The sequence below is a fragment of the Pyxicephalus adspersus genome, chromosome 2 (assembly GCF_032062135.1).
Source record: "Pyxicephalus adspersus chromosome 2, UCB_Pads_2.0, whole genome shotgun sequence".
NCBI classification, from domain to species: domain Eukaryota; kingdom Metazoa; phylum Chordata; class Amphibia; order Anura; family Pyxicephalidae; genus Pyxicephalus; species Pyxicephalus adspersus.
In genome coordinates this window covers 87,103,571-87,130,961 of record NC_092859.1, presented here as the reverse complement: position 1 = coordinate 87,130,961, position 27,391 = coordinate 87,103,571, and the positions used below count along the sequence as shown (strand labels likewise).

General features: G+C 36.1%; 1 protein-coding gene across 1 annotated transcript in view; it reads left to right on the top strand.

The window, feature by feature from the left end:
- ZFC3H1 (zinc finger C3H1-type containing) overlaps nucleotides 1-26,461 on the top strand; it is a 34,313-nt gene extending 7,852 nt beyond the window's left edge. Inside the window, exons 4-35 of the mRNA XM_072401369.1 lie at nucleotides 120-354; nucleotides 728-945; nucleotides 1,117-1,237; nucleotides 2,424-2,527; nucleotides 4,669-4,872; nucleotides 6,075-6,230; nucleotides 6,492-6,629; nucleotides 6,885-7,003; nucleotides 7,085-7,228; nucleotides 7,880-8,054; nucleotides 8,592-8,723; nucleotides 10,073-10,627; nucleotides 11,642-11,754; nucleotides 12,577-12,708; nucleotides 12,802-12,923; nucleotides 13,929-14,030; nucleotides 14,697-14,813; nucleotides 15,265-15,454; nucleotides 15,845-16,031; nucleotides 16,670-16,861; nucleotides 17,688-17,925; nucleotides 18,804-18,909; nucleotides 18,987-19,185; nucleotides 19,527-19,621; nucleotides 21,835-21,945; nucleotides 22,590-22,694; nucleotides 22,781-22,946; nucleotides 23,506-23,606; nucleotides 24,278-24,379; nucleotides 24,735-24,774; nucleotides 25,261-25,323; nucleotides 25,444-26,461. Of these exons, the coding sequence (XP_072257470.1) occupies nucleotides 120-354; nucleotides 728-945; nucleotides 1,117-1,237; nucleotides 2,424-2,527; nucleotides 4,669-4,872; nucleotides 6,075-6,230; nucleotides 6,492-6,629; nucleotides 6,885-7,003; nucleotides 7,085-7,228; nucleotides 7,880-8,054; nucleotides 8,592-8,723; nucleotides 10,073-10,627; nucleotides 11,642-11,754; nucleotides 12,577-12,708; nucleotides 12,802-12,923; nucleotides 13,929-14,030; nucleotides 14,697-14,813; nucleotides 15,265-15,454; nucleotides 15,845-16,031; nucleotides 16,670-16,861; nucleotides 17,688-17,925; nucleotides 18,804-18,909; nucleotides 18,987-19,185; nucleotides 19,527-19,621; nucleotides 21,835-21,945; nucleotides 22,590-22,694; nucleotides 22,781-22,946; nucleotides 23,506-23,606; nucleotides 24,278-24,379; nucleotides 24,735-24,774; nucleotides 25,261-25,323; nucleotides 25,444-25,572 (4,911 nt within the window). The 3' untranslated portion in view covers nucleotides 25,573-26,461. The remainder of the gene's footprint in view (nucleotides 1-119; nucleotides 355-727; nucleotides 946-1,116; nucleotides 1,238-2,423; nucleotides 2,528-4,668; nucleotides 4,873-6,074; nucleotides 6,231-6,491; nucleotides 6,630-6,884; nucleotides 7,004-7,084; nucleotides 7,229-7,879; nucleotides 8,055-8,591; nucleotides 8,724-10,072; nucleotides 10,628-11,641; nucleotides 11,755-12,576; nucleotides 12,709-12,801; nucleotides 12,924-13,928; nucleotides 14,031-14,696; nucleotides 14,814-15,264; nucleotides 15,455-15,844; nucleotides 16,032-16,669; nucleotides 16,862-17,687; nucleotides 17,926-18,803; nucleotides 18,910-18,986; nucleotides 19,186-19,526; nucleotides 19,622-21,834; nucleotides 21,946-22,589; nucleotides 22,695-22,780; nucleotides 22,947-23,505; nucleotides 23,607-24,277; nucleotides 24,380-24,734; nucleotides 24,775-25,260; nucleotides 25,324-25,443) is intronic.
- Nucleotides 26,462-27,391: the final 930 nt, after the last annotated feature.

Below are 27,391 nucleotides of genomic sequence, written 5' to 3'. Positions count from 1 at the left end.
ATATATTAGTTGGATCAAGTACTTGCTATAAGTAATGGTTTAAATGCTTGGAATGATAAAAAGTTTTTTTTTTTAGGAAAAATAGTAGTAGTGCTTAACAAAGCTTCATTATTTTTCAGAAACCTGTCAAAGAGGAGGAGGAGCTATCGGAGCTTCATTTGCGTCTCTTGGCTTTGCAGTCTGCAAGTAAAAAATGGCAGCAAAAGGAGCAAATGGTAATGAAAGAGGGCAAGGAAAAGCTATCAAAGGGCAAGACAGAATCTCAGAAAGAAAAGGGCAAAGCAGAGACTCAGAATGAGAAGGGAGCTCCCAATTCCACTACACCCCGTAAAGTTAACAGTGCTGCTTATGCAGGTAATTCAGAAATTGAAATTGTGCCTGACTTATGCCTTATAGTCTACAGCAGTGTTTCTCAAATTTTTTAACATAGGGGAACCCCCTGAAATATTGTTTAGGTTTTTAGGGAACCCCTATTATAAATACTATATCCACAACACAACGTACATGTGTGGTGGTAAAATCGTGAGAGAAATGTTCCTTTACAGATAGCCAAAAAGATCTTTGGTATCTGTAAAACCGACCTGAGCATTACAAACTGCTCATTGCTTGCTTAAGAGCCCCTAGCAACCTGTGGCGGATCCCTGGTTGAGAAATGCTGGTCTACAGGCTAGTAAAATTCTTAGTAGGTGTATTACAGCTACACACTAAATATCTTGTTCTACTATAGCAAAACAGGCTCTCAGAAGACAACAAACAAAAGCATGGAAAAAGTTGCAACAACAGAAAGCTGAAGAAAAGCGCAAAGAGGAGGAGAAAAAGAAGCAGGAAGAAGAAGAGAAACGAAAAAGAGAAGAGGAAATCAGAAAAATTAGAGATCTTTCCAACCAGGAGGAACAGTATAACCGGTTCATGAAGCTTGTAGGAGATAAGACTAAACGTACTAAGGTGTGTTTATGGGGTAGTTTGAAATGGAATGTTCTGGCTTGGCCCTTTACATAGTGGTGTGTTCAGCATATTTCCTTGTAGTTTTCAAGTATTAATGGTATTATGAATTTTTTTTCTTGGTGGATGACATCTGACGATAACTTGTGTGTTTTTTTTATTTTTTTTCACTAGGTATTTGACACAGATCAGAAACGATCCGACAAGTTGACTATAGAGAGCTCTGGATGTGTTTACCAGTACGACAACTATGAAGAGGTTGCAATGGACACAGACAGTGAGACAAACTCCCCAGGTAAATATTGGCTCCCATACGTTCTGTTCTTGCAGCCTGTTGGACACTGAACAAAAAGTAAGAAAGGGGCATTGTTACGCCCTCATGTTTCGAAATAGTTTTTTCATACAATTCTGAGTCATCAAACTATTTGTGATCCATATGTGTCCAATGTCTGCAAAAATGTTCCATGAAACAAAGTAAATTGGATAAATCTAGTGGCAAGTCTTGTTAGTTGCTATCTTTCACACTGTTGATTAATTGAACCATAAAACCACGAAAAGAGGTCATAATGGTAAAGACCTTTGAATTAAGATTGTCTTTTCCTGTGACGCCAGTAGAGAGTTTTTTCATCCTATTCTAACAAGAAGAACAGCAGTATCTTTACAATGGGGCAGCACATTGCAATACAAACAGAACAGAGAACTTAAGCCATTTTTGCTTTATTAAAAACAGAATAAAATGTTTCAGTTGAACTTTGACTTTACCATTAAATCTGGAGTACAGTTTTCTAATAATGCTTGAAAGTAGCTACTTTAATCCTTGAGGACACCTTCAAAGCTTTGTGGTGTGTGACCATTTGCATATCATTTTAATTAGACTACCAGACCAGTTCAGGTATTCTAAATGGCACTGCAGCAAACTAATTTTAAAATGCTGCACTACTGGGGTGAGAAGTTTCCCTAAATTGTGTCCTGGTGGTCAACCTCTGGTTCTAGGCCCAAGCACCAAAAAAATCATATATATGATTTTTTTTGTGCTTGGGCCTAGATATACAACATACTGTGAACGCTTTTATTGTTTCGCAAAACACAATCACAGTTCTTCAAAAGCTTGAGTATTTCCGTAAAACACAGGGCAGGCTTTACACCACAAAAAGGTTTTGTCAGATCACAACAGCAGCCTAATGCATTTCTTGCAGATCAATTGGTATTCTGTATTTGCACGAGCCTAAAGTTTTCACATATAGAAAGTGTGTGTATTGCAGATTTATTTGCCTGACATCACTTTAGGATCTAAGGCCAGGTTTACAGTGAAGGATACCTGGAAGATGAGGTAGCTTATGGTTCTGTTTTAGTTTTTTAACCTGATACATACTACAAATATCTGTATCCATTTGGGTGGTTTAACTGTAATGAAGGTATTGTGGGTGAATTTGTAATTATCAGAAAATAGTGCCTAAATACTGTAACTTTTTTTTTTTCAGGGGCATCTCCAACAAGATTACCTTATTCTACTTCTACCCCCATGGGACTATCACTGGTACCATCAGCATTGTGTGTAACAGATCAATATTCTTCTGATATATGGGTAAGTTCTTTGTTGCTGTATACATTGGTGTCACCAGTAGGCATGTTAAAATTATTTAGCTGGCCATGGTTTATTGACAATTGCATCTTGAATGTCTTTTTTTTTTTTTGTTTTTGCTGTCAGGAAGTTGACCTGCATAATTTAAATAGAGATTCCCGCATTTTATCATTTTATCAAAAATTTCTCACTGAAATTTTCCAAACAATGGTGCAATATTATTGATAAATAATAATATAAATGAAATGCAGATTTTAGAAAAAAAAAAATTTGCATTTTTTAGTAGACATCCCGGATGTGGTAGATTTTGAAGCAGGGTGCTGCACAAAGTCCAACATCACAGTCAGGACAGGAGAACCTGGTTTCTTTGCAATTTTTCCTTCCTCTGTCATCGGTCCGACAATGGTGGAAGCATGACGTCCAGGTCTATTCATAGCCACCGATGGTGTTTGGTGGTTCTTGACTATGGATTCGGAAACTTGCAAACTGAAGTTTGAATGATTCACAGGCCTCTGACTTTTTTTTTTTTTTGTAAAGAATGTAGGCATTCCATAGGCACTGCTCAACAAGATGCTTGAAAATCTTCTTGTAGTACTTCCTTTGCTGTTTCCTCATCGCTGGGTAGAATGTCATAGCTTGGTCGACACCTCCCATGGTGTTGTTGTAGTGAATCACCACCTGTGGCTTCATCACTTCTTTCCCACCAGAACGGTGGAGGCATCATGGACAGTACTCATTAGACACACATCTTTCTTGTCACTTCATCTCAGGACCATCATCTTTCCTTTCTGCCAGGCAACTATTTCTCCTGTCTTCAGCTTCCCTTTTGCAAACAGTGCTGGCAGGTTGCGCCGGTTAGCCTTAACGGTTCCATAGGCATCTGTTCCGTGTTGCAGAAGGAACTCATAAAGCTCAGGAGATGTGTAGGAGTTGTCAGTTGTGACACAATAGCCCTGATCTAGCGATGGCTCAATGAGGGATAGCACTGAAGATGTTGCCAATCCATAATGGATGTATCTGGGGTTAAACGGTGTCCCTTTTCCAGTGTACAGTACCATATTCCAAATGTAGCCAGATGAGGATTCACACAGCGTATACGCTTTCACGTCAAATCATGCCCTCTTTGACGCAATGTACTGCACCCAGCTGAGCCTCCCCTTGTAGACCATTAGACTTTCGTCAATGCTGACATCTTTCTGGCACATAGGTTTGCTGGAAATTTTGTAGAATCATCTGAGACACTTCCGAAATTTTCTTCAGTTTTGGTGCAGGATGGGTAGTCTCATCAAATTCTTCATTGTTTGCAAAATGCAGGTACTTCATGATGGGGGAAAAGCAGTATTCTGGCATGACTGTGCCAAAGAATGGAGTGGCAATCATTTTATTCTTGGACCAGTACCAGTCCCTGCAGGATCACCAAGCCCAAAAACAGCCAAATGTCATCCTTGGTCACAGGTTCCTACTTTCTGCTTCTTGCAAACCTCAGGAGTGGAGCACCGTGTTGTTGTCCAGCGTACCTGCATAAAACAAAATAAAAAATGTATTTTAGGATATGTTCTTTTATAGTGTGAAGGTTGCAAGTAATATGTTAGCAAACACAGCAGCATATATGTTTGCATAAAAAAAAATTTTCAAAAAGTTAGCAAACACAGAGCAGCACACATGTTGGCAAAAAACATTAGCAAAAAATTTCAAAAAGTTAGCAAACACAGAGCAGCACACATGTTGGCATAAAAAAAAAAGTTAGCAAACACAAAGCAGCCTACATGTTTGCATAAAAAAATTTAGCAAAAAATGCTGCTTCAGATTACTCTGTAATCTGCTTTCAAATTTCCCGGCCCCCAATGGGGTAACTTTTTGCAAGTTTTTTCCACCCCAAGTTACACTCAGGATTACCGCTAGGGGGGTTAAGACTGCTTTACTTTTGCAATACAACTTGGTATCCTTGTAAATAATATAAAAATAAAATATTAATGCCTATATTATGACAATTGTTTACATGCATTGAATACTATATGTATATAAATAGCATACAGTTGTCAAAATACAGTAGTTTTGGGGATGGTGACAGATGTTGTGGTTCAGTGACAATTGATTACAGTAGTAGTAGTAGGTTTTCTGAGGTTTTATTGTTCTTTTTTTAGCCTCATCACTGTGATGCCTCAATGTATGGCTCTGTAATCTCTGGTGGTGCTTCAGAAATGCCAGTACCACCTCCACCACTTCCACCTGAAGAGCCAGAGCAGCCACCTAAGCCTCCTTTTGCAGATGAAGAAGAGGAGGAGGAGATGCTGCTTCGTGAAGAGCTTTTAAAATCCTTGGCTAACAAGAGGGCTGTCAGACCAGAGGTAATATTTGTTTGACCTAAGATTATTGTGTTAGAAGTGTCCTGCCACTGTCCCTCTATTGTGTTGTAACATCATAAAACAAAAATCTGTTACAACTCTAGGAAACACACTGCAACCTTAGAGATAACTTTCAATATGCATGTATTGGACATCTTAGCATCGGTTAACGGCTGTGCACAAATCATTTGTGAAATCTTAACTAGGAAATAATCATGGTTACATTTAACTGTTATGCTTCCCTATTTATAATCCTGTTTAGGAGATACATAGGAATGCAGAAGCGTATTGTAATTGTTAGAAAATGTAATACCATGCTAACAATGTAAAATGTTCACTCAAGATAAATTCTACTTGCAACAGCATTACCTAGCTTAATTCTTACCACCCATCAATGGGGGGTGAGGTAAATTTTGAAGCTGGGAGATCTGCTATACATTGGACTGAAGAAGTAGTCTGCTTTCCAGGTGTAAATTTATTTAAAATTCATAAAACCAGACTTTCAAGTGCTATACCTTACCATATTCAAACATAGAGCTCTATAAATACCGTATTCTGGATACTGATCCTTATACTGAAGTTAGACTGGGATAGGTAAGGGCAGGTTTTCCTTAATGCTTGTTAAAGAGCAACTATACTCAAAATTCCAAAAAATAAAAACACACTTTTAATCCCGCAGAATAGTCAGATCACATTGTGTCCCGCATCGTTTCAGCATCCGTTCTGAGGGTTCTCCACCCTTTTATGTAAAGTGAAAATTCTGAGTTTAGGTACGCTTTAAGAAATTATATACCATGAATGAGAAAGTATATTAAGGACCTCCCTTCCTCCCAAACAAATGTTATTTTCCAGCGTTGTCCAGTCACATGTTGGGGCACGCTGGGTTTGAAGAGCTGATTGTGTTTACAAAGGTAATATTGTGAGGTTACCAAACTATGTAGTCCGGCAGTTGTGCCTGGTTAACAGGACGCACACAATTTCAAATGCTTTGACAGTGTACAGTACTTTTATTTCATTGTTGCCTGAAATTCAGGCTTAATGTTTTCTGTACAAATTCAGTTTCCAAAGGCCCAATTATTTGTATTAAAGCATTGTTTTAATATAGTGTCTCCATGGTCTAATAGGACAGTGGGCAGTGTAATTGAAGTCAAGTGTGAATACTAGATAAACATTATTTTATACTTATTTTCTTGTCATTTTTCCAGAAGCCAACGAATAGTCAGCCTCCATCACCTCCTGTTGTCAACCATATTATGCCTGTGCCACGGATAACTTTAACAAGCGCTGTAAACTCTACAACTCATCGCAAGAACAATAATCAGATTGTCAGAGTCTTAAGACCTATTAGACGAATGATAAAGGTAATGCATTATGATATTTCATTCTTAAAAATGTCTTTCTGGAAAACTGGATAAGAACCTCAGATTATTGTAACATCATTCAAGAATATTTTAACCACTGAAAAGGTCTACAATATTAAAAGTTTGCATGATTTGTTGTGTGAATTCAAGTGAGGATGTTAAAGAAAGTTACTTACCTACGCTTGAATTATCCATGAAAAATAGTGACATAATTGGCAACAAAAGACACGAAGTCTAATATATTTTGTTTGTTTACCACAGCTTCCAAAGCACAAGTCAGTAGTTGTAACACTGAATGCTTCTGACTCTGATGATTCAGATCCAGAGCCACCCAGTCCAAGCCTTGGTGTTTTTGGAGGGTTGGAATCTATGATTAAAGAAGCCAGAAGAACTGCAGAGGTGAGTATATAGCTTTGTAAAAATATTTTATACATTAGACACAAAGTCCATGTTTTGTTTATACTCTTCTTGGGCATCTGTCATTTAATTATTTTTAGGTAGTACAACTACATTTTATTGCAGAACTACACTGGTTTAAATGTTAAATGTTTTTTTTGAGCATATCAGATTCCTTGTAACATGTTGTTTTAAAGCATATATTTACAAGTTATATTCTCAGTACTGTTATAATGTATTTATATTTGTTTTAATTAGGCATCCAAACCAAAAGCACCTTCTAAATGTGAAAAAGAAAATGATCCTCTAAGGACCCCAGAATCCTTACCAGATGATAAGAAGGTTGAATATAGACTTCTGCGGGAGGAGATTTCTAGGTAACTTTATGCTGTTCATATAATATGGTATTCCTTAATTACATTTAAGGCAAAACTCCCATCTTTTATTTTTTGTTGCAGCCGGGAAAAGCAAAAACTTCTAAAAACAGAGCAAACAGTAACAAGTCTGTCTCCAGCAAATTCCGATATAGAAGTAGATGGCAGCCGTAAGCCTGTCAAGGATCCAAAGGTGGCAGAGGCTGAATCAAAGCATTCAAAGCAAAAGTAAGTTTGTAATGCTACCTGACTTTATAAATTGTTTAGTTTTGCATAATTAAAACTTAAACATTTTTTTCATTCATTACATTTTCCTTTTTATTAAAATATATTCTCTCAGTGTATTGAATTGGATTTGATATACTCTGATGAGCTTATTACTCACACAGCACATCAATGGCCCCACACACATAGCCGGACATACATTAGACCTGGTATTTTCTAAACTCTGCAACCTCACCCTCCTTGACAACTCACCATTCCCCCTCTCTGATCATAACCTCATCACTTTCAACCTATCAAACCCTTGCCCTCCCTTTTTTTTTTAAGCATGGGTGGGATGTGATTCGTTTGTTAAGAAAATATTGTACAAAACATTCCCCACCAGGCTAACAAACCAACCCTATATAGAATAGAGTGAATTGTGTTCCATCTTTTATTTTTTTAATTGATCTTGCAATGCTTTGTACTAGAGTCATAATTAGTGTAATTTTAAAATGGCAAATTATAAGAATAAAATGTATTTGCCTAATTTTTTATGTTTTGCCAAATTGCTTGCAAAATAAATTGGCACATAAGAGATATATAAAATTGTTGTGGTCTATAAAGGGGGCTATAGGTGTGGGAGCAGTGGTTACTTTTTCTTTGTGTTTTATACAGAATGCTCTTGGTTAAGGATGAGTCTCTCCTAAAGAATCTGTTACAACAGGAGGAGAAAAAGAAGGAATCAATCAAAACTGCAGAGTTAAAAATGACCAAACTTTCTGAACAACTGCAAGCAACAGAAAAATTTCTGAATGCCAGCAGGGTATTCCTCAAAAAGTTACAGGAACAGGTAAAAATTTTGAAAAACATTTATTTATTTTTTTTGCTTTGACATTCCTAATATTTACAGTATTACTTATTGCAGTATTTTAACCACTGATGACATGTTGGAAAATCTCTTATCAGATGTCTGGTAATTAGGAAGTTAATGTTATTTTTTTAAACAGATAATGTACACTCCCCAGTTTGGAGTAACCAGACAATATTTAGTCTACAATTATTACAAAGTTGCACATATATACATGTACCTAAAAAATATTTGTGTCCATTATATTGTCTTTCCTGCCTAAAGCTGAACTCCAGGTGAATATTTAATACTAAAATGTTTTATCTGCCTGTCTGGAAGGACAGGAAAATTGATCACTCGCACATCACTGCTGGTTCTATCTCTGGCAGCGACTCATTAGTTAAGTACACAGGAGACACTTTTTTTTTTTTTTACTCCTACAATGTTATTCCCTCACTGGCTGAGCTATAGAGCTCATGGTTCTAAGTTTTATTAAAGTCAAATGAGCAAGTATATTTGTGTGTGTTTTTTTTTCTCTAGATTGCCAAAGTACAGCTCAGAGTTAAAGAAAAAAGAAGTCTTGCACTTAAATCTGGAGAAGAACTTGCTCGGGCTAAAGCATTGGTTAGTCAAGAGTTGGGAAAAAGGAAGCGGGAACCTAGCATTTCTGATGTAAGTGTAAACTAATAAACAATTTATCTTTTAACCACCTGGCCGTTAAACCTGACCTTGGTTTGGGGTAAAAACACTGGGTTTGGGGTAAAAACACTTGCAGAAAGTGTTAAACCCCAACTTTTCTCAGGTGGTTAAAAGCCATCTCTTACCTGGTCCTGCTGTGATCATCCCGTGTTCTGTTGTTCCAGCGTCGATCTCCCTCTCCAGCCTCAGGTGCCTGTCTTCTCCGCCGGCTTCTTCTTCTCTTCTCTGTTCGCATTGCGTGTAGGTGTCCCTCGGCGATGGCGGGAGGCGGGGCGGGAAATTCAAATAACTTTTCATTGAACTCAATACAAAAAAGCTGTATTGAGTCCAATACAAATAAATCTTTATATAATATATATATATATAATTGTATTATATATATTATATAAGCTACTGTACAATTACATTACATTATACAATATTTTTTTAAAGATTTTTTTTTATTATATATAATTTATATGTTTTATAAATTTTTTTTATTAAATTCATAAAATTTTGGACATATTTCGGTGGGTTATGCGGTAATTCGATGAATTATAAGTAATTATTGAGTAATTCGGTGAATTATAGCCTACAATCTAAAATAAATTTCCATGCAATAACACTTTTTGCAAGTACAGAAGTTTGGAAAGAAATACCCGGCGTTCGCGTACGCGTCCCTCAGCGATTCCTGTTGATGTCCGTGCATGCGCCCGTCGAAAGGGGTCGTAGCGGGAAATTCAAATATTTTGTATTGGATTCAATACAAAGTCCTGTGTCCAATCTAATACAAAATATATTTATGTGGTTTTGTCTATAGGTATGTGACATTGGACTCTGTTTTAAAATTTACCACACTATGGAGGTGTTTTAGAAAAAATCTATTACTATACAGTATACCGAATTATTGCATTTTCAGTATTTTTGATTTATTTATGTATTCTTGTTTAAGCTGATTTTTGTGGTACCCAGGAGGTTAATTAACCTAGGATATGCAGTGGCCATTGTCAGACTTTGAGATACAGTCTGAGTAATATTGGAAATCATTGATATAACATTTTCACCATAGAAGTGGAAGTGAAGGGGGATTAATGAGCTTCAATCACATAACCAAAACATCCAGTAAACACTGCAAATACATGGATTCTTACTGTTTTGCTGCAAACTCCATAAACGTTTACTCTGTAAACACTTTTTCTTAAAGTTACTGTCTCATATAACAGCTACAAAAAGGGTATTTATGAAGATTATCTCAGCAACATGGCTTTAAAGTCAGGCGAGTGTGTGTGTATTAACTATAAATGAATTATATATAATATTTATGTATACATTTTTTTTCTTAGGCAAATAAAATCTTCAAACCAAATACAGGTGTAGACAGCCCCAGAAAACAGTCTGCAGAAGCTATTGCACTTGAGAAAAAAAGACTGCAAGAACTTGAAAAAGAATATGCTCTGAAAATTCAAAAACTAAAAGAAATGCAAGCTAGAAAAATGAAGGAACACACTGCTAACTATCCACCAGTTATAGAGGAACAGCCAGAATTTGTACTGCCACAACCATCCCTTCATGACCTTTCCCAGGACATAATAACACTTGACACAGAGGAAAATGAGCTAGAAGATGAGGATGTAACTACCTCTACTAAAGAAAGACGGAGATCATTCCGTGACATGAATTCTTTTACTAAACCTAACTTAAAGCACACAGAGCTTACACCTTATAAGGATGGTAATAGTAAATCTTTAAAAATGTCTCCAGAAGGACCAGAACTGTTTATGGGACTAAATATTGATGAACTCCGAAGTCTCCAATCCTCTAGCTCTGACTTGTTAACAGAGCTTCTTTTAAAGGGTGATTCACTACTAGTATCACAGGACAAACTTTCTTCGGGAAAGGTAAGTGTGGCTCTCTAACCTATTTTCTATCAGAAAGGGAATGTTCTCAAATGTTTCTGAGAAACTGTGACTAAGCTAACTAAACCACGCTTTGTAGTGCTCTTCAAATCAATCTCTATATTGATGTGGCACTCATGGGATCCTAGGGATCCCTAATCCTTTGTCAGATCTAAAATTAAAGAGAACACTTCATTTTACGTCATTTTAATACGTTTCAATGTTCAATCCAGAAATATTTTTTAAGCTGTTGTATGACCCAACTCTTCAGTAACCACCTAAAAACAACTGGGTGGTTACTGAAAATTTACCAGGTGGTGCGCCCAGCTAAAAGAGGCTGGGCAGAACACTGTATTTGAAAAATTCTGCCTTTGCCCACTATCTACTTTGGTTAAAAATACTTTTAACCGGAACCTGGTTTATTCCTATTCCTGGTTTATTGCTATTCCTTACTACTGGCATTGTATCCAGTGAGTGTTGCTTTACTGGCTACAGAGAAAATGCAGTTCTGCTTTACTGTGCATTTTGTAATGCACTCGATTCAAACGAATGCAGAAAATAAAATGAGCATGCGACATCTTTTTGTTTTTTTTACAGCTTGGTGCACCACAACTCAACAGTAGTAAATTACCATGTGTTGTAGTGGGGTACAAGTAGCATATGGTCCAGCAATACTTGTAATACTTGTCCAGCAATACTTGTAATCAGGGGCTTAATAAAATTGTTGTTGTCAAACACAATCTTTTTCATTTGAATGCATCACCTCCCAAATACATGTGTAGGAATGCAAAACTATTAAAAATTGTGATCAGGCAGTTAATGTTTTATTGTCTCTTCTTCAATAAAGGACCTGTCTGATCATAATTTTATGAAAAAAAAGGTACTGCATTATGCAATCTGGAGTATTTCTAGAAGGGATGTGGGTCTTTTTTGTGTTAATGTGGAAAAACCTTGTCGTGATGAGAGTGATACAATTAATTTACACAGACTGATTCTTTATATAATGTTTGTTTTTAGGTGGTGCCTGTGGATATGGATTTGATTACTGCTCAAAACTTAAAACAGGCAGATGCAACACCTTTCCCGATTGAGGCATATCGTAGCCCACTTCTTGTTTTTAAGTCCTATAGGTAAGAAAATACATTTTCAAAATGATACCTTTAGTAGCATCTATTTGTTCACATTTCAGTTTTACTTTAAGTCCATTGTATTTGTGTAATAAGGAAGCTGTGACACAATTGATATATACACAAGGTCTGCACAATGTACACATACGTCTGCAGTGCTTTAAATGCCTTATGTTGTGTGTAATCTTTAGACTTGGTCTTTTATTAGGACTACTAAAAGTAATTCATATTTGATATCTGTCCAACAACAGTAATAATTACTTTACAAATCGATGGCACGGCTGTTTCTAGATAGGGATATTTAGGTCCATTTTAGTCGGGGAAAACGTGCACAGGTGTGTGTGTGTGTGTGTGTGTGTGTATATGTAGGTGAAGATGTAGGTATATATATATTTATACATACATACAGTGGTACTTTAGTATAAGTCTGCTTAATACTAAAATACACAAATACAGATAAAATAAATGAAAATTTAACCTCCCTTTACCTTGCTGAGAAGAGTCGAGTGCTTACTAGGATGGTGCTGAAGAGGAGGAGACGTTCTGTAAATCACAGAGAGTTATAGCACGGGTTGTTCACCGAATGGTAGCAACTGGCGTACTGATGCTCGTAGTCAGTCGTGGCTTCTCGAGACAGGTAAATAAGGGTAGCGAGCGGTGTTATGACTCAAGTTACATACAAGTTCTAGCACAAAGAATGTATACCAAGTGTGTGTGTGTATATGTATGTATGTGTGTATATATATATATATATATATATATATATAGTGTGTGTATATATTCCGAGGTCAAGATTTTAATGGTTTACCTTATTTTATTTTGCAGGTTCAGTCCATATTTTCGCACAAAGGAGAAGCTGACTCTGAGCTCTGTATCTTATAGCAACATGATTGAACCCAAGACGTTTTTTTGTCGTTTTGACCTCACAGGCACATGCAATGATGATGACTGTCAGTGGTAAGTTTGAACATTTAGCAAGGTTTCCTTTTTCAACAGCAGTTGTGAAAACTACTAAAAATGCTACTTTTTCACATTTTGTCCATTTTCCAGGCAACATATGCGTGATTGCACTCTCAGCCGTAAACAGCTTTTTCAAGACATCCTGTCCTATGACTTGGACTTGATTGGATGCTCTGAGAAAAGTACTGATGAGGAAATTATAGCTGCTACTGGTAACGTTGGAAAGAGTCATTTTTTACTAGATATCGTGCAGTTTTTGCTAAAAATGGTCCGTTACACCATTGTTCTGTAGAGATACACTCCCTTTTCATACCCATATTTGGTTTTCCATAGTGACCCAAATTTTGCCAGTGTTTTTTTTCACTAGTCCCTTTTCTTTTCTAAGTCACATTCATAGGTGATACATGGCCTGCTGTGTCAACATGTAGATGAAGAGGGAATTATCTGTAACTATGCCACAGTTTACTATAGAAGCCTGAAAACTGCTCAATCAAAGCATTAAAGTAAAAATAAACCCCAAAAATGTAAAAACTGCAACCAGGCAGGTCTTTATTGCAGAAGGCACAAGCAATATCCCTTCTGCAATAATATAATCTTACCTGCCTGATCGCAATCTTTAATTGCACTTATCAAATAGTTTTGTGGGGTTTTTTTTCAGTCCCAGCAGTAGTCGCAGTACCTTCGAATTTTAGATTCAGGAATTGAAAGTATTTTCTAGAAAGGCAGTTTGCCTTATTTATGGAATTTCCAATATTTGCACAGATATAAGCTTCAAAGTGTATTATATCCAATAAAGCTAAAACTGTGAATGTGGTCATATCAGGTGTAAAGTAACAAGATGGGTAGTCAACTATATTGGGGCATGTTTTTTTTTTTTTTTTTTAAACACATAGAGAGACACATCTCCAGGTCCCTTCTTGACATTATTTTACCACAGAACATTTTTTCAGCCTTATAACCTGCCTTCTAGGGTTGGAATGTAAACCCCATTTGTCTTTGCCTTTGGCAAAAATATGTTTTATTGGTACTTACTCACCGGCCTTCATTTGACCGTATTGAGCATAGGTATTAAAATATTTGAGCTACTAACTTTTCTGTATATTTCCCACTGCATCCATTTAGAATAGGACCATTATTTCAGATATCTTTCCTAAGGCAAACTCAGATTTGTTGATAAATGATGTCTGTTTTAAGTTTCATTTGCAACCTTTTTACAGAAAAATACGTCGACAAGCTCTTTGGTTTTAACAGAGATGGTATGTTAATGGATCTGATGTCGGTTCTTCTTGTGAGTCATGTCAATCAAAGTTTAAATCACAGTAAGTTTGTCTGCTTTTCAAACCCTGTAGGGAATGTTGTTTTCTGTAACTGTTTTTTGGGCATTCCTGTGCAGCAATTAAATTACCAATCTAAAGCCTTTAATGTTACTGGCTACAAATAAAGGGGCATCCAAAAAAAACAAAAAATCCTATTTCTATTGGGCCAACCAGCAAGGTGTTGGTTAGTTGTTCTACGTAGAGCATTGTAAAGACTTCTGTGTTTAGTTTTACTACTGTTGAGAAGGTGATGTTATGTGTCGGATGTGTCGGATTTCCAACATGGCATGGCCCTTATTGTTAGCCTTGAAGTCCAAAAGGATATTAAAGATAAGCCCTAAGGCAACATAAAGAACATTCTTTTTTTAATAACTTTATCCATATAGAAAAAGGATTCCAATAATCATGCCACCTAAATGTACTTACTGTATTAATGCCTAACATGTAATTTGTTTCTGAATCATAGAGCTGGAGCTGATTTACTGTTTTTGTGAATTCATAAATGGTGGGAGTGGTAACTGGAGGAGTTTTAGTGACCAATAACTAACTGCTCTTTCTTTACCTTGGCTGGAATCATTTTGGGGATCAGTCACAGCATAGCTTGATTGGGTCTAATCTGCATGATACTGGTGACTTCTCTAAGTGTAATTTTGTTTTTTTGTTTCCCAGCCCCTCCGCACACTACTTGTAAAGATAAGAGAAAATGGAAGCCTATGTACTGGAAAAAACCTGTTTCAGAAAGTAGCAGCAGTGATGAAGAAGAGGCTACAAAAGCAGCGACCTGTGGTAAGGTTTCTAAAAAATAGCAAATATACTACAGTCAACATGTTCTAAGTTAGACTAAATTTATCTAATGTTGTGATGTATTGTAAGCTTTGCATAAAAGTATCTTTAGCTGCATACATGGAGTGTTTTCCTGGACCATTTGTCAACTTTTAATACTTCAGGTACATTGTTTAACACAGTTTACTTTTCCGCATTCACAGAGATTATAGTAGCTTTCCACTTACCAGTGTTTTTTGTGCATATTCCATTTTTTTCTGACTAAATTTTCGTGCTTAATATGTATACTCATCAATGACAAAGAAAAACTCTGCATGTCTCATTCATGTGGGTTAAAAGCTAGGACATGCTTTTGTTATCATTACTCCCTAACCAATACCTCTTAGAGTTTGGCAGTAGTAGAACTGATGTCTCTTGCCCCTGTTCTATGAAACTGCTTTGCTTTTTCCTACAGTTCCAGCACACTCCTCAGAGCTCAAAACAAAGGTTCCTATTCAGGATGGTGTTGTCACAACAGATGATGTCAGGTATTTCACAAATGATACAGATGACATATCCAACCTGGAGGCAAGTGTGCTTGATAACCCTCAAGATATACAGCTTTGGATCAAGTTGGCATACAAGTGCTTGAATCAAAATGAGGGGTAAGTGGCTTTTGTTGTCTGGAAATGTAACATTTTATTCTTGCAGGAAGTGGCATTTTGTTTCATTTACTAAAATTCCAATTTAACCCCTCCTCCTGCTAGCTTCTTTTATTAAAAACACGCAACTTATTGTTTAAGAACACATAGTAACTAACTATTTTATATCTGTATCTATACTTTAAAAAAAATTAAACTATAGAAAATGTTTTAAATCATTGGAAAATTATTTGAGATTATATATATATATATATATATATATATATATATATATATATATATATATATATATTATAAATATGTGTGTAATCTTAGAGAGAGCATGTCCCTACATTATGTATTAGGACAAGAAGTTTTTTTTGTATATGTAAATTTTTCTATATATTTGTGCAGGACTACCTCTGAACGTTTGGACTCCTCTCTGAATGTATTGTCCCGAGCATTGGAACAAAACAGAGACAATCAAGAAATTTGGGGTCACTACCTTAAATTATTTTCAAAAAGAGGGACAGCAGAAGAAATACAAGAAATGTGTGAGACGGCAGTGGAGTATGCTCCTTCTTTTCAGATTTGGTGGAGTGTAAGTGTTTGTAATCTAATTTTTATTGAAGTTTTGTCACTGTTAGTTGCTGCGGAGGACAGAGCTCAGCTTTATTAGTGCTTGTTCGTGTAAGACTGTTGGCAACTGGCTGTCATCAACCCTTTAGTTGGATTGCTTTTGGACACCGCAAAATTTTAAGACTGCCTCTGTCCTTTAGTAGACAAAGTATACATATAAAATATACATATAATCCTTGTTTTGCAGAAACATAGGTCCCACCCCTCTGTTCTTAGAATCATGTTTATGGGAATGCTTTGAAACTGATCTGAGACATACTTGGTACAGCAGAGGGTCATCATGGACTGTTTTACATTTTGCCAATATCCAGTTGTAGGTGGAGTTAATCAGTGGACTCAAAGAAAATGACTGTATATTGATTACAAATGTTACACTGATAACAGGACAACCACTTCACTAAATATACAAGTACATAATAAAGCCAACAGAAAAGCTTTTTGGTAAAATAAAGAAAACCTAGCCTTGTAGCCTATTCACATCTAATGATAAATGATCTGCATGCAGGGGACTAACTTTGGCATGTAACAAATTTTTAAGCATAGAACACTTGTGTGGATGTGTTTTCGTAATTCTTTTTCTTGCCTAATTTTACCTTCCAGTTCTTGAATTTGGAGATTTCCTTTGATGGGAAGGACCAGGTGTGCAGCCGTGCCTTACAGTACCTTATGCAGCGAATACAGGAAGATCAGCAATCTGAATTGCTGTCATTGCAGTGCTTAGAAATTTTGCTGTACCGTGTGCATCTAAACCTGATCACAGGAAGACTTCAAAATGCCAATGCTATTTTACAGGTAATGCACCCAATATTTTTTATATTGTGTTCTTCAAAAACTCTGTCAAGTCAAGTGATGTGAGCCTTGGAGCAGATTTCTTATTTACTAAAGCTGACATTTCTCTTAGGAGTGTAAAGACCATGGAAGAATGTAGCAAATGTGCATATATATTTTTATATTTTCAGTGACCTATAAAAGTGTTAAATGGGTACAAGTACTTTTTGAATGTGACATGAATTAAACCTTAGGAATAGTTTCTAGATAACAAATATGCGCTTGCTCTGGGGCAGCCATGTAAATCTTTTTTTTGTCTGCATGCTGCCCCTTGTTCCTTTTGTATAGCCCTTAGCCAGTTTAGGGGTTAAATGAGATCCCAGACTGTTAAAAAGCCAATGCAGTCTGAATTTTAGAAAACTGAAAAGCCCTGCACAGATTTTCCCTTATTTCTACTAAGTATTTTATCCAAATGTAGCTGTCAAATGCAGCAGACAATATTTACATCTGTTTTTCACCTCCAGGCCCCTTTTCTGGAGAGAGCAGGTACAACTACAGGCTTTTTAGAGATTAATGGGAGTCTCTCCTCTAATCACCATATTCTTTGTCAGCATATTTTTTATGTCACACCTGACTGGCTGTCCGTTCTTCCTCTTCCCTTCCCAGTCTGTGTCCTGCTTAGGGGTTTACAAGAGGCTGATTTCAGGACAAAATCGGGTGCTTATGATAGCTGCATTTTTGAACCTGAAGTTTAGCTCTGTGATTTAAAATGTATAGCTACCATGAAACAGTTGTATTTTTCAGGCTCTAACTTGATTTAATAATTTTTTTTTTTTAATATGCTTCACAGAATGCTTTAAAGTCTCCTTGTGAGAAGAGTGTAGCAGATCACCTTACTCCCCAGGACCGCTGCTTAGCATGGCTTTCTTACATTCACCTTATGGAGTACAATACTTTACCTGAACATTTCTATGACCCAACAGTTTCAAACCCTTCCAGGATAGTTAACAAGGAGCCATTTATTATGCAATGTCTGATTTCTCAAAGTGTAAAGACTGATCCTGTCATGCTGCTTGCTCTATTTGAAGGTGTGTCAGAGTTCAAATTTTGCATGTTTTCTTCTTGCATTGTTTCTGTAACTTTTCCAGTGTACTGCAAAGGTTTTGCCAGATTGTTTATTACAGTAGTATTAGTCTGTATATAAGTGGAAGTTATTACATTATCATTGTATATAAACATTCATCATGTTATAGAAGCCAATAGTCTAGATGCCATGCCTGCCTACATGTAACTACGCTCTCCATCTCCCACATAAGTGGATAAGTTATGTTATCTCATTCAATGTGGACAGATATTACCTCGGTGCTAAAAGAGAGGTGCCCTGTGGCAAAGAGAAAAAGGAAAAATACCAAAGTCTCAAGGCAGAAATAAAATTAGATTGGAATTAGGGGTGTTTGTTGTGGCAAAAGTTCCCTGTGGAAAGACAGAATTCATAAGCTGTATCCATACAGGCCAACAAAAAAGACACAATCTTATGGTAGACATTTCCCTATCACTTAGAAATGCGTTTTATATATATTAGCAATGTGTGTATTGTGCTGATTACATAAATGTCTTTTGGAAACTTGTGCAATGCCTTTGTTCACTACATTTGTATGGGCTACAATTTGTTTAGTTGTTTAATTGTAAATTGATATATACCAGACTGTTAGAGGAGGATTTAAATTGGGATTAACCCAGGAAATGAAATGCCTAGAATATGGCAAAAAGATTGATAGATTACCTGCACTGGGGTGTATATTACTATAATGCCAAGTTTTTGCCATCATTGTGTTCAGCTAAAAAAAATAACCCGGAAAAAAGAAAGTTCCATGTTTTATTCATTGCATAAATGGTGCTTGAATATTGGAATATTTACACTACTTTTGTTTTTCTTTCTTTTTTTTTTTTTTTTTTACACCCTTAGCTGCTGTCTTTTCTTGCTCCGATGAAAACCTGAGCACTAAAGAAAGTACTGAAGTTTGCCTACCACTTTATAAAAATATGGTTCTAATAAATCTTATGTTAAGCAGGTAAGAATTTTACACTATATTGTACTGCAAGTGCTTCCCATAGTACACCTTTTGACATTGCAGATTTTTTTTTGTAGGACTTCTGTAGCAGTAAACATATGCAAACAGCTGCTTGATGGTTGGAGTGATAACTGTGACATCCTAGAGGCATTATGTTCTGTATACCTTAAGATTGGGCAACCAGAAGATGGCATGGAAGTCTGGATGACTGCATTCAGAAATTACCCTGGAAACACACAAATCTTTTATAATGTCTGCAGGTTTTTAGTACAGCAGGTAAACCTCTCTCATTTTTTGGTGTCAAGAGCTTCCTAGTATGTTAGTATTCTGCATACTGCTTCTTAGTTCAGTAACTACTATGGTATTGTTTGCATAAGAAATTAGTTGTTTCTTGTATTTCAATGTATCTTTTTATATATGGCCTAAATTAACTGCCAGCCTTGTTAGCAAAAGATACGCACAATTTTAAAAGAGGTAATTATTTCATCTTTTTAAAAAGTTTATTTATCTCCAGCTTTTGTAAGTTGTAATGTACTGGGATATTTATTCAGGACCCTGAAAAAGGATTGTTCTTCATTTTCTATTTTATGGTCCCAAGAAAATCTTGTATCTTGCAGGGATGGTTTGAGAATATTCCAGTGTTAATGGATGAATTCATTAAGTCCTTCTTTGAAAATGTCAATGATCAATACAGTCCAGCAGATCTTCTGAGGCAAGCTATATTTGTATATTACTGTATGTAAATATAAATTGTTTGTGTTACTTTCCCACACTCTTCATACATGTTCTCTTCATATATAGTCATCCTTTCTGTAAAATAGGTAACTGATATGGTCAGCGTTAATGTGCATTCACGTACAATATCCTATGACAGTTGATATTCTGGCATTTCTGACCTCTTTTTCTATAAAATCTTCTTGCTGTAAGTGATCCTGCTGATTTCTGGCTTCAATACATTGGGTTACTGAGCTGCAAAAACTTTCTAAAGACTCAGAATTGTTTTGTTTTTTTGTCAGATATAAATTTTTGTGGCGTAGCTGAAAAAATTGGCCGTATAAGAAATCGCTTACAGCTTTCAAAAAGCGACAGTGAAAATATACTATTCTGTATTAACAATTCTGGTGAATTCTATGCATTGTGTTTGGGGATAAATTTTGATTTCTGCAGTTTGCCAGTTACTTTTTCCAGAAAAATCTTTTGCCCAGGGGTTTATTTAAACAATGTGTGTATTTTTACCCAGAGTTTTGTGAATATTTTCACCTCCCACCTTTCTCTATTTTGTTATTGCTATTAACAATTTGACTGTGCTCTTCCTAATTACCTTTCTCTGCTTGGCTAACAAGATTTTCTCTGTACACCTTTTTTTTTGAACTTGAACTTTTTTGTACTGCTGGAGGGAGCCACTGCTGTGTTTTTATTTCAAAGTAAAGCACATACATAGAATGTGTGGTTCCAAACCACAGGACGGACATTTCATTTCTTTTGTTTTAGAAAGTTTAACACACAGGTAAAAGGTTAACAATAATTACTACACACTATATATAAAAACAAATATATTTTCACATCATGGCAAGGTCTTAAGCTACGTACACACATCAGATTTTTATCGCCCGATAATCGGCATCGGCCAATTATCGGGCGAAAATCTGCCGATCAGAAGGGGAATTTGAATGGCACAGAGTGATCAGAAAGGGAATTTGAATGGCACATGAGTGATCAGAAGGGGAATATCGGTATGAATGGCACGTGAGTGATCAGAAGGGGAATAATCTTTCAGAATCTTTTTTTCTAGATTTTCCTCCTTTAAAATTGGGTGCGTCTGTTATTCTGGAGCGTCTTATATGGCGAAAAATACGGTAATCTCCAAAAGTAGGAATTACAAAGCTTGGTCATTATATTACCATTGTCTTTCATCTTAGTTAATATTTCAAGATTTATATAGGTGCTCTTAGAAACTTCCTAAAAAATTAGACGTTTCAATAAACTGTGGATGGCTGTAGTTAATGATGATGACATAAGTAATTTAGTATATTTCATATATGAGGGATTATTTTAGAAATATGTATTCACAACGGATATAAATCACCAGCTACTTTTTTGGAATATTATAAAGTAGTGACAGCTTATGTTATATTAATAGAGTTGACTTTAGAATAAATTTGTCTGTTTCAAAACATTAATTAAGAAGCTACATAATAATAGTGACTTCAATCATAAGCAAATACAAACTATTTAATCATATATTGGTTTGGTGCTTACCAGCTCTCTTATTGAAATGTCTAATTGATTATTTAGTAAATTGATAAAAGCACCTATGTACATCTTGAAATATTACCTAATATGAAAGAAAATAGTAATATAATGACCAAGTTTTGTAATTCCTACTTTTAGAGATTAAATGTGAATACTCTAAAAACTGTTTGTAAACAATTTTAGGTGACTTGTTAAGAAGATATGAGATAATCCTTGCTTGCTAGCCTATGACACTCTTCTGCCTGGCTTGAAATCAGTGCTCTTTTTGTTTGGAGCAGATACCCTCCTTAGAGTGTTGTTGTCAACATTTTCCAAGAATTGGTATGTAAAATACCTGTTTGAAAACATTTATTATTGTATAGAAATATTTGTAAACCAGATTCTGTAAATTCGTATATGTTGTCAGGTCTCAATAATTTTCTGATGAAGCGGGTTTAAATCTGCAAAACGTGTAGACCCCATCCGACTTATATGAGACCTTGCCATAATGTGTAAATATATTTGTATTTATATATAGTGTGTAGTAATTATTGTTAACCTTTTACCTGTGTGTTAAACTTTCTAAAATAAGTTAGTTTCATTTTTTTTAAAATTCTGTGCCTAAAAAGTCCCGTGATTTGTTTGTGATACTTGTAAATCCAAGTTATTTAGAATGCTACTTTTCCTTCTCAGGTATCTACTGAATTTCTCAGTACCAATGGATTTCAAAGCACCAGAATGCAAAGGAGAAGAACGTTTTAATGCTTCGGATTTGCAGACCTCATATCTCTGGCTTGTTTTCTGGTAAGTTATTCCTCCTGCTACTCTTTAATCGTTTCTGCTGGATAAAATAGGTTTACTAGGTGAGCTGTTTAGTGCTGTCAGCTTCATACCTACCTGAAAAAGCATTAAAGTAAAGCTGAACTCAAAAAGTGAGGTTGTGCTATTGTATTCCAAAACATCTCTTCCTCGGAAAATTTAGAAGTGCTATGTGAAGATGTCTACACACTTCTGTACATAAAACATTGTGCAGTGCGAGATCGCAAGCACTGATTGCTTGTCTCATAAGTGAGATGTGGTGGTGCTGGTTTTGTGCTGCTCTTTATTCTTTCCACTTGATATGTCATCATAAGAAAGCAAAATCCTTCCTTTTACCAAGATGGCCACCTTCTTATGAAGACCATGCAGAATAAAGTATATTAGGTAAGGGCAAAAGATTGACTACAGGAACCCACGGGCAACAGTGGTGACTAGCACTGGTCCCACTGCTTCCTTTTCTGGGTGCAGCTTTATGTCTCTTTAAGACTATATCAGGGCATAAAGTTAAAGTACAGTGTACCTTCAACTTTTGCCTTGTCTCCAACTATAAGTGTACATAATGTTTTTATATTCTATCGCTTTATAACCAGCGAATGCTACTATGTCATGCTCTTATGTTTTATTTGCAGTCTATGGCAGTCTCTTCACGCTGGCACAGCAGAGGCAATTGATGCATATGAAGCTGCATTGGGTGCTGTGATGCAACAGAATATTCTGCAGAAGCTTTGGATGGAGTAAGTAGAAATATTGTTTTATTGATTCACAGGAAACATTTCACAGATATAGTTGTCATTATATTTATTGACTCTTTTCTTTTCAGTTATCTTGTCTTTACTAACAGCAAACTTGTGGGATCCAGAAATAAAGTCCAAGATAGTAAGCATTTTACAGATTTAGTTAACAGATGTCTAATGACTGTTCCTACACGCCACCTGACTCCTTTTAGCACTGCTGATTATTGGACCAACTATGAATTTCACAATTCAGTAAGTTTTCATTTTAATTTCTGTAATATGTTTAAAGTAAGCTTTTTTCGATATTTTTTTTTCCATATAGCAAGTTTTATGCCAGTTGACTTGGGCATTCTACCTGAAACCTTATTTAGTATGACCTCCATGTCTATAAAAAGTTAAACATTTCCAGAAGAAAGTCTAGGGCTTTGGCAAATGTAACCTCATTATAAATGCATGTTCACGGTCAGTAGTGCAGTAACTAAACTGTGTTGGTGAGGGTTGTCTGATTTATGGTGCTCAGCTTGAACCCATTGACATCAGTGCAGCATGACTGGCTCAGTTTCCCTCAAGTATTAATAATAGTGAGAACTGTTCAGTGTTGCCTTACAGCTTCTGGTCAGATATACTCAAAAGTTTCATCTTGATTGGTGAATAAAGCAGCATAGAATGGGTGCCACTGTGACCTCCAGCATGCACCTACCCCGAGCTGCTTTCTTTGCGGTGATTTCCTGTGTGTTGTTAAACAAGCTGCAGACTTTTACTTTATACACAATATATTAATTCCGATTAAGTTATTTGTTTGCGTTTTCAGGTTATTTACTTTTATTTGAGCTGTGTTCCCAAGGCACAGCATTCTAAGATTATGGAGCGCTTTTCTTCCATGATGCCTGCAAATCTTGGACTTGCACTCAGGTTAGCTAAATGTTTTGTTTGTTTTGTTTTTCCCCTTCACAAACTCAGTAATTGGAAACCTTTACATGGTGTATTTATCTCCTGTTGTAATTTATAAGTGAGATGTTTTGTCATTAGCAGCCAGTTGGATTTTTCCCCCCCCACTTACATATGGCAATATTATTAAATTGCCGCAAGCACGTTTTTAAAATATTACTTGGTGATTACTTACATTTTATTTTTAATTGTATTCTCCATGACAGAACAGAAAGAATGAAAGTTTGTGCAGTCTCATGTCTGCTTCTTAGAATTGTCGTAGTCTGTCATGTAATTGTAGTTGGGTGTTTTATGAACTCGGGGCTGTGCTTTCAGACAGGTCACTGAGCTGACATTGTTCTGACAGCAAGTATTGGTGCATGTATTTCTAGTAAGCAAGGCTGAATTACCACAAATTCGGATTCTCTTTACTGTACTTTACAAAATTGTAAATGTTGTTCCTAAAGCTCCAGGCATCTCCAAAACTTGGACTGTGAAAACTATATCTTAAGTGCATAAACAGATCCAATTATAAATTCTAGAAGTGGCAATACAAACTGGATTGTGCACTTATAGATGAAGCTATACAAGCAGCTTTATATTGTATTGCTGTCACATTTGCAGTCAGTGTGTATGTTGTAATTTTCCATCCATAGGGTACTTAAGCAAGAATTGGAGGACAACAATATGCAAACTGTGAAAATGCAGTCGAAGATGTTTACGTATAACTTCCCAATGTGCCTGCCCATCTGGAAAATGTAATGTACAAATATTTTTGTGTTTTTATGTAATGTGCAGGTAAATGGTACCTTTTTATATGATTTGTTGTTTGAATATTAGTAGTATGTTCTAAGTCAAGAAAAATAGTGACCATAAGGAGACCTATTTAATGACATCATATTATGTTCTGAGACTTTCTACAGGAAGTGCCTGTGGGCACCACTTATTCATTTCTTGATCTTTAGGCTGCTTTTTATGTTGGCTTCCTTGTAATATTCAATTGTTTTATATGAGAGACATGTGTAATGTTTTTTTTAACCCTTTGACAGAAATTTTTGCTGTACATATAATCCCTTTCAATCTAATTATAATCCATTTGTTTGATCCTCTTAGAGCCATTGCTGCGGAAACTTTCCTGAAAGGACAGAAAGAGGTAAATGTAACTATAAATTGCTATCGATTGAGCAGGCAGATATTACCGGTATTAGTTTGGTTTCATGATATTGTATTGTGTATTCTGCAAATTGAGCAGGGATCAGTTAAAACCCATATCATGTTAGGGAGAATTCACTTTTTGTTCGTAAGATGCACAGAAAATAAGGAAATCGATAGTGTACAAAGTTTTTATCCCACACTTGATTTCATTCACATTTCTGTCTGGTTGACAATGATCACTATGATGGTGAATCTCTTTTTTTAGAACCACAGACCTAACAGAGGATCCCTTCCTCACTATATACATATTTAAAGATAAATTTCCATTACATACACTTGCCTTCACATAGAATCTAGCGGTTTCCACCCACAGAGAATTGGCCAGCTAGTGTATGTGTGTGATGACTTTTCTGAAGTATGTAATTATTAGTGACCCATCTTTATTTTCTCTTCCCTTTCTTTCCTAAATGTACCTTTTCTGCAGGCCCATCATTTGTATGAACGAGCAGTTCAGAAGTTGCCTCTGTGTGCTGAACTCTGGAAAGATGTAATGTTTTCATCTGATTTTTATTTGTTGGGGTTATAACTATTTGATTTGTGCTTACCATGCCTGTAGATGTGTGCAGTACATACGACTTACCACTTGTGCTTCCCCCGTCTTTTGCAGCAACTCTTGTTTGAAGCATCAGGAGGAGGTAAAACTGATAACCTGAGAAAACTAGTTTCCAAGTGCCAAGAGATTGGAGTCAGCCTAGATGAGCTCCTAAATTTAAAAACAGAAAGCAAGAATCACTGAACACTGGTTGGTTGCAATAATGCCAAAGTCCTATACTAAATTGCCAAAATGGTCCTGAAAATTCTGATTCAGATTAGCCTGTGAAAGCCAGACCTACTCTGAGTCGGCAATGCTTTCTGTAACTGGGAATACAAAATTTACTGCCCATCAACTGAAGAGTTGAATTCCAAACTCTGGCCTGCTTCTAGGCCCAACAAGATTCTCTTGTCCGTAAGTATAGTTAAAGTGACTGCTGTTTTATTGTTTCTGTCTGTTTTTGTGTTTATTCTCCTCTCACCCTCGATTTTATTTTGCAATCCCCATTTGTTGTGTTGTTTCTAACTTGCTTGACTCTCTCACTGATGCCTGTGAGAACCTGTGTTTAGCTATGGAGACTGCTGTTTACAATCGGTTTAGGAACACTCAGTCTCTCTTCAGTCTTCTTAATCTTTACCTAATTTCTTCTCCTTTTAAAGAGATCTCTTGGGAACCGACTCATTTCTATAGCTAAGTCAAAAAGCAGCAGCAGGTCCTCAGCGGAAGCAAGGCCATCAGTCTGCTAAGTGCATTTGAGGGCCCCCCCCCTTTTCAATTTCTGGTTTTTTTTTTTTTTTTTTTTTTTTTTTTAATTTTATTTCTCCCCCTTTATCGAGTTTTGGACTCTAAAGTGGAGACTGTTTAAAACTTGAAGACAAAAAGATACTATTGCAAAATGCCAGAGCATCAGAACCTAAGAGTGGTCAAAATATGTGCAATTTTTCTTTGTTAAGTTTAATTTATAATAAAGTTAAACAGTATATCATGGAAACGTATGTTTTGTATTGTGGTACTACCTTGTGTAGTATGAAAACTGTTTATAGAAATATTTTAAATATAATTAAACTTTTTAAAAAAAAATTTTTGTCTGACTTTTTTTTTCTTACTCAATAGAGATTTTTTTGTATATGACTTTTTTTTTATTTTAAACATTCTTTATTTATTTAAAACTTCAGGGGGGTACAGAAAAAGAAAGAGAAGGGGAAACAAGATCATGAGCGAGCAGCATCATGAGAGAACATAAATGTGTAGACTTTGCATTAGGTAGTGAAGTACTCAAGAACAGTTATATTAGACATAATATGCAGGTCCAAAACTAAATGAACATGCAAAATGATTCTGGAAAACATTTAAATAAAAAGAAAAACAAAAAGGATCAGGGGGAACAGAAAATTCGAAGGGTGGTGTGGGGAGGGGTGAAAAGATTTCTAATGTGGAGGGGTTGCTCCTATAGGCGATCCATATAGGCATAGCCCTTAAAAGCCTACCAAACACAGGGGCTGCTGCGAGAGTGGATTAGGTAGGAAAGCAAGGACTCAAGGGAGATCAAAGTAATTATGGTACTCATTGGATGTCATGAATTGCGACCAGTAAAACCAAGTATTGGCCAACTTCCTGCCAGTGCCTCGAGTGGAGGATGTAAGATCTTACATGCAGTGAATGTCATTGACTCTCCACAGCCATAAACAAATTGTAGGTGGATTAGGGTCCCCCCAGCTGCCTGCTATACAGAAGATAGCGGCCATGATGAGGTGCCTAACAACTGAACTTTTGTATGCCTTCATTTACCGAACAATGGATCCGACAGTAACCCAGAAATTCCTCATGAGGGGGGCAACTCCAAAATATATAGAGAAGTGAACCTTTTCTCTGTCTGACACCTCCAGCATTGGTCTGAAACATCTGGGAAGATATGATGAAGCTTCTCTGAAGACTGTATGACTCTTGATACCAAATGAGAAAATGGTCAAATGGACTGTGCATGTGATGGTTAGTGCTGATACACACACCAATAAAAACACAA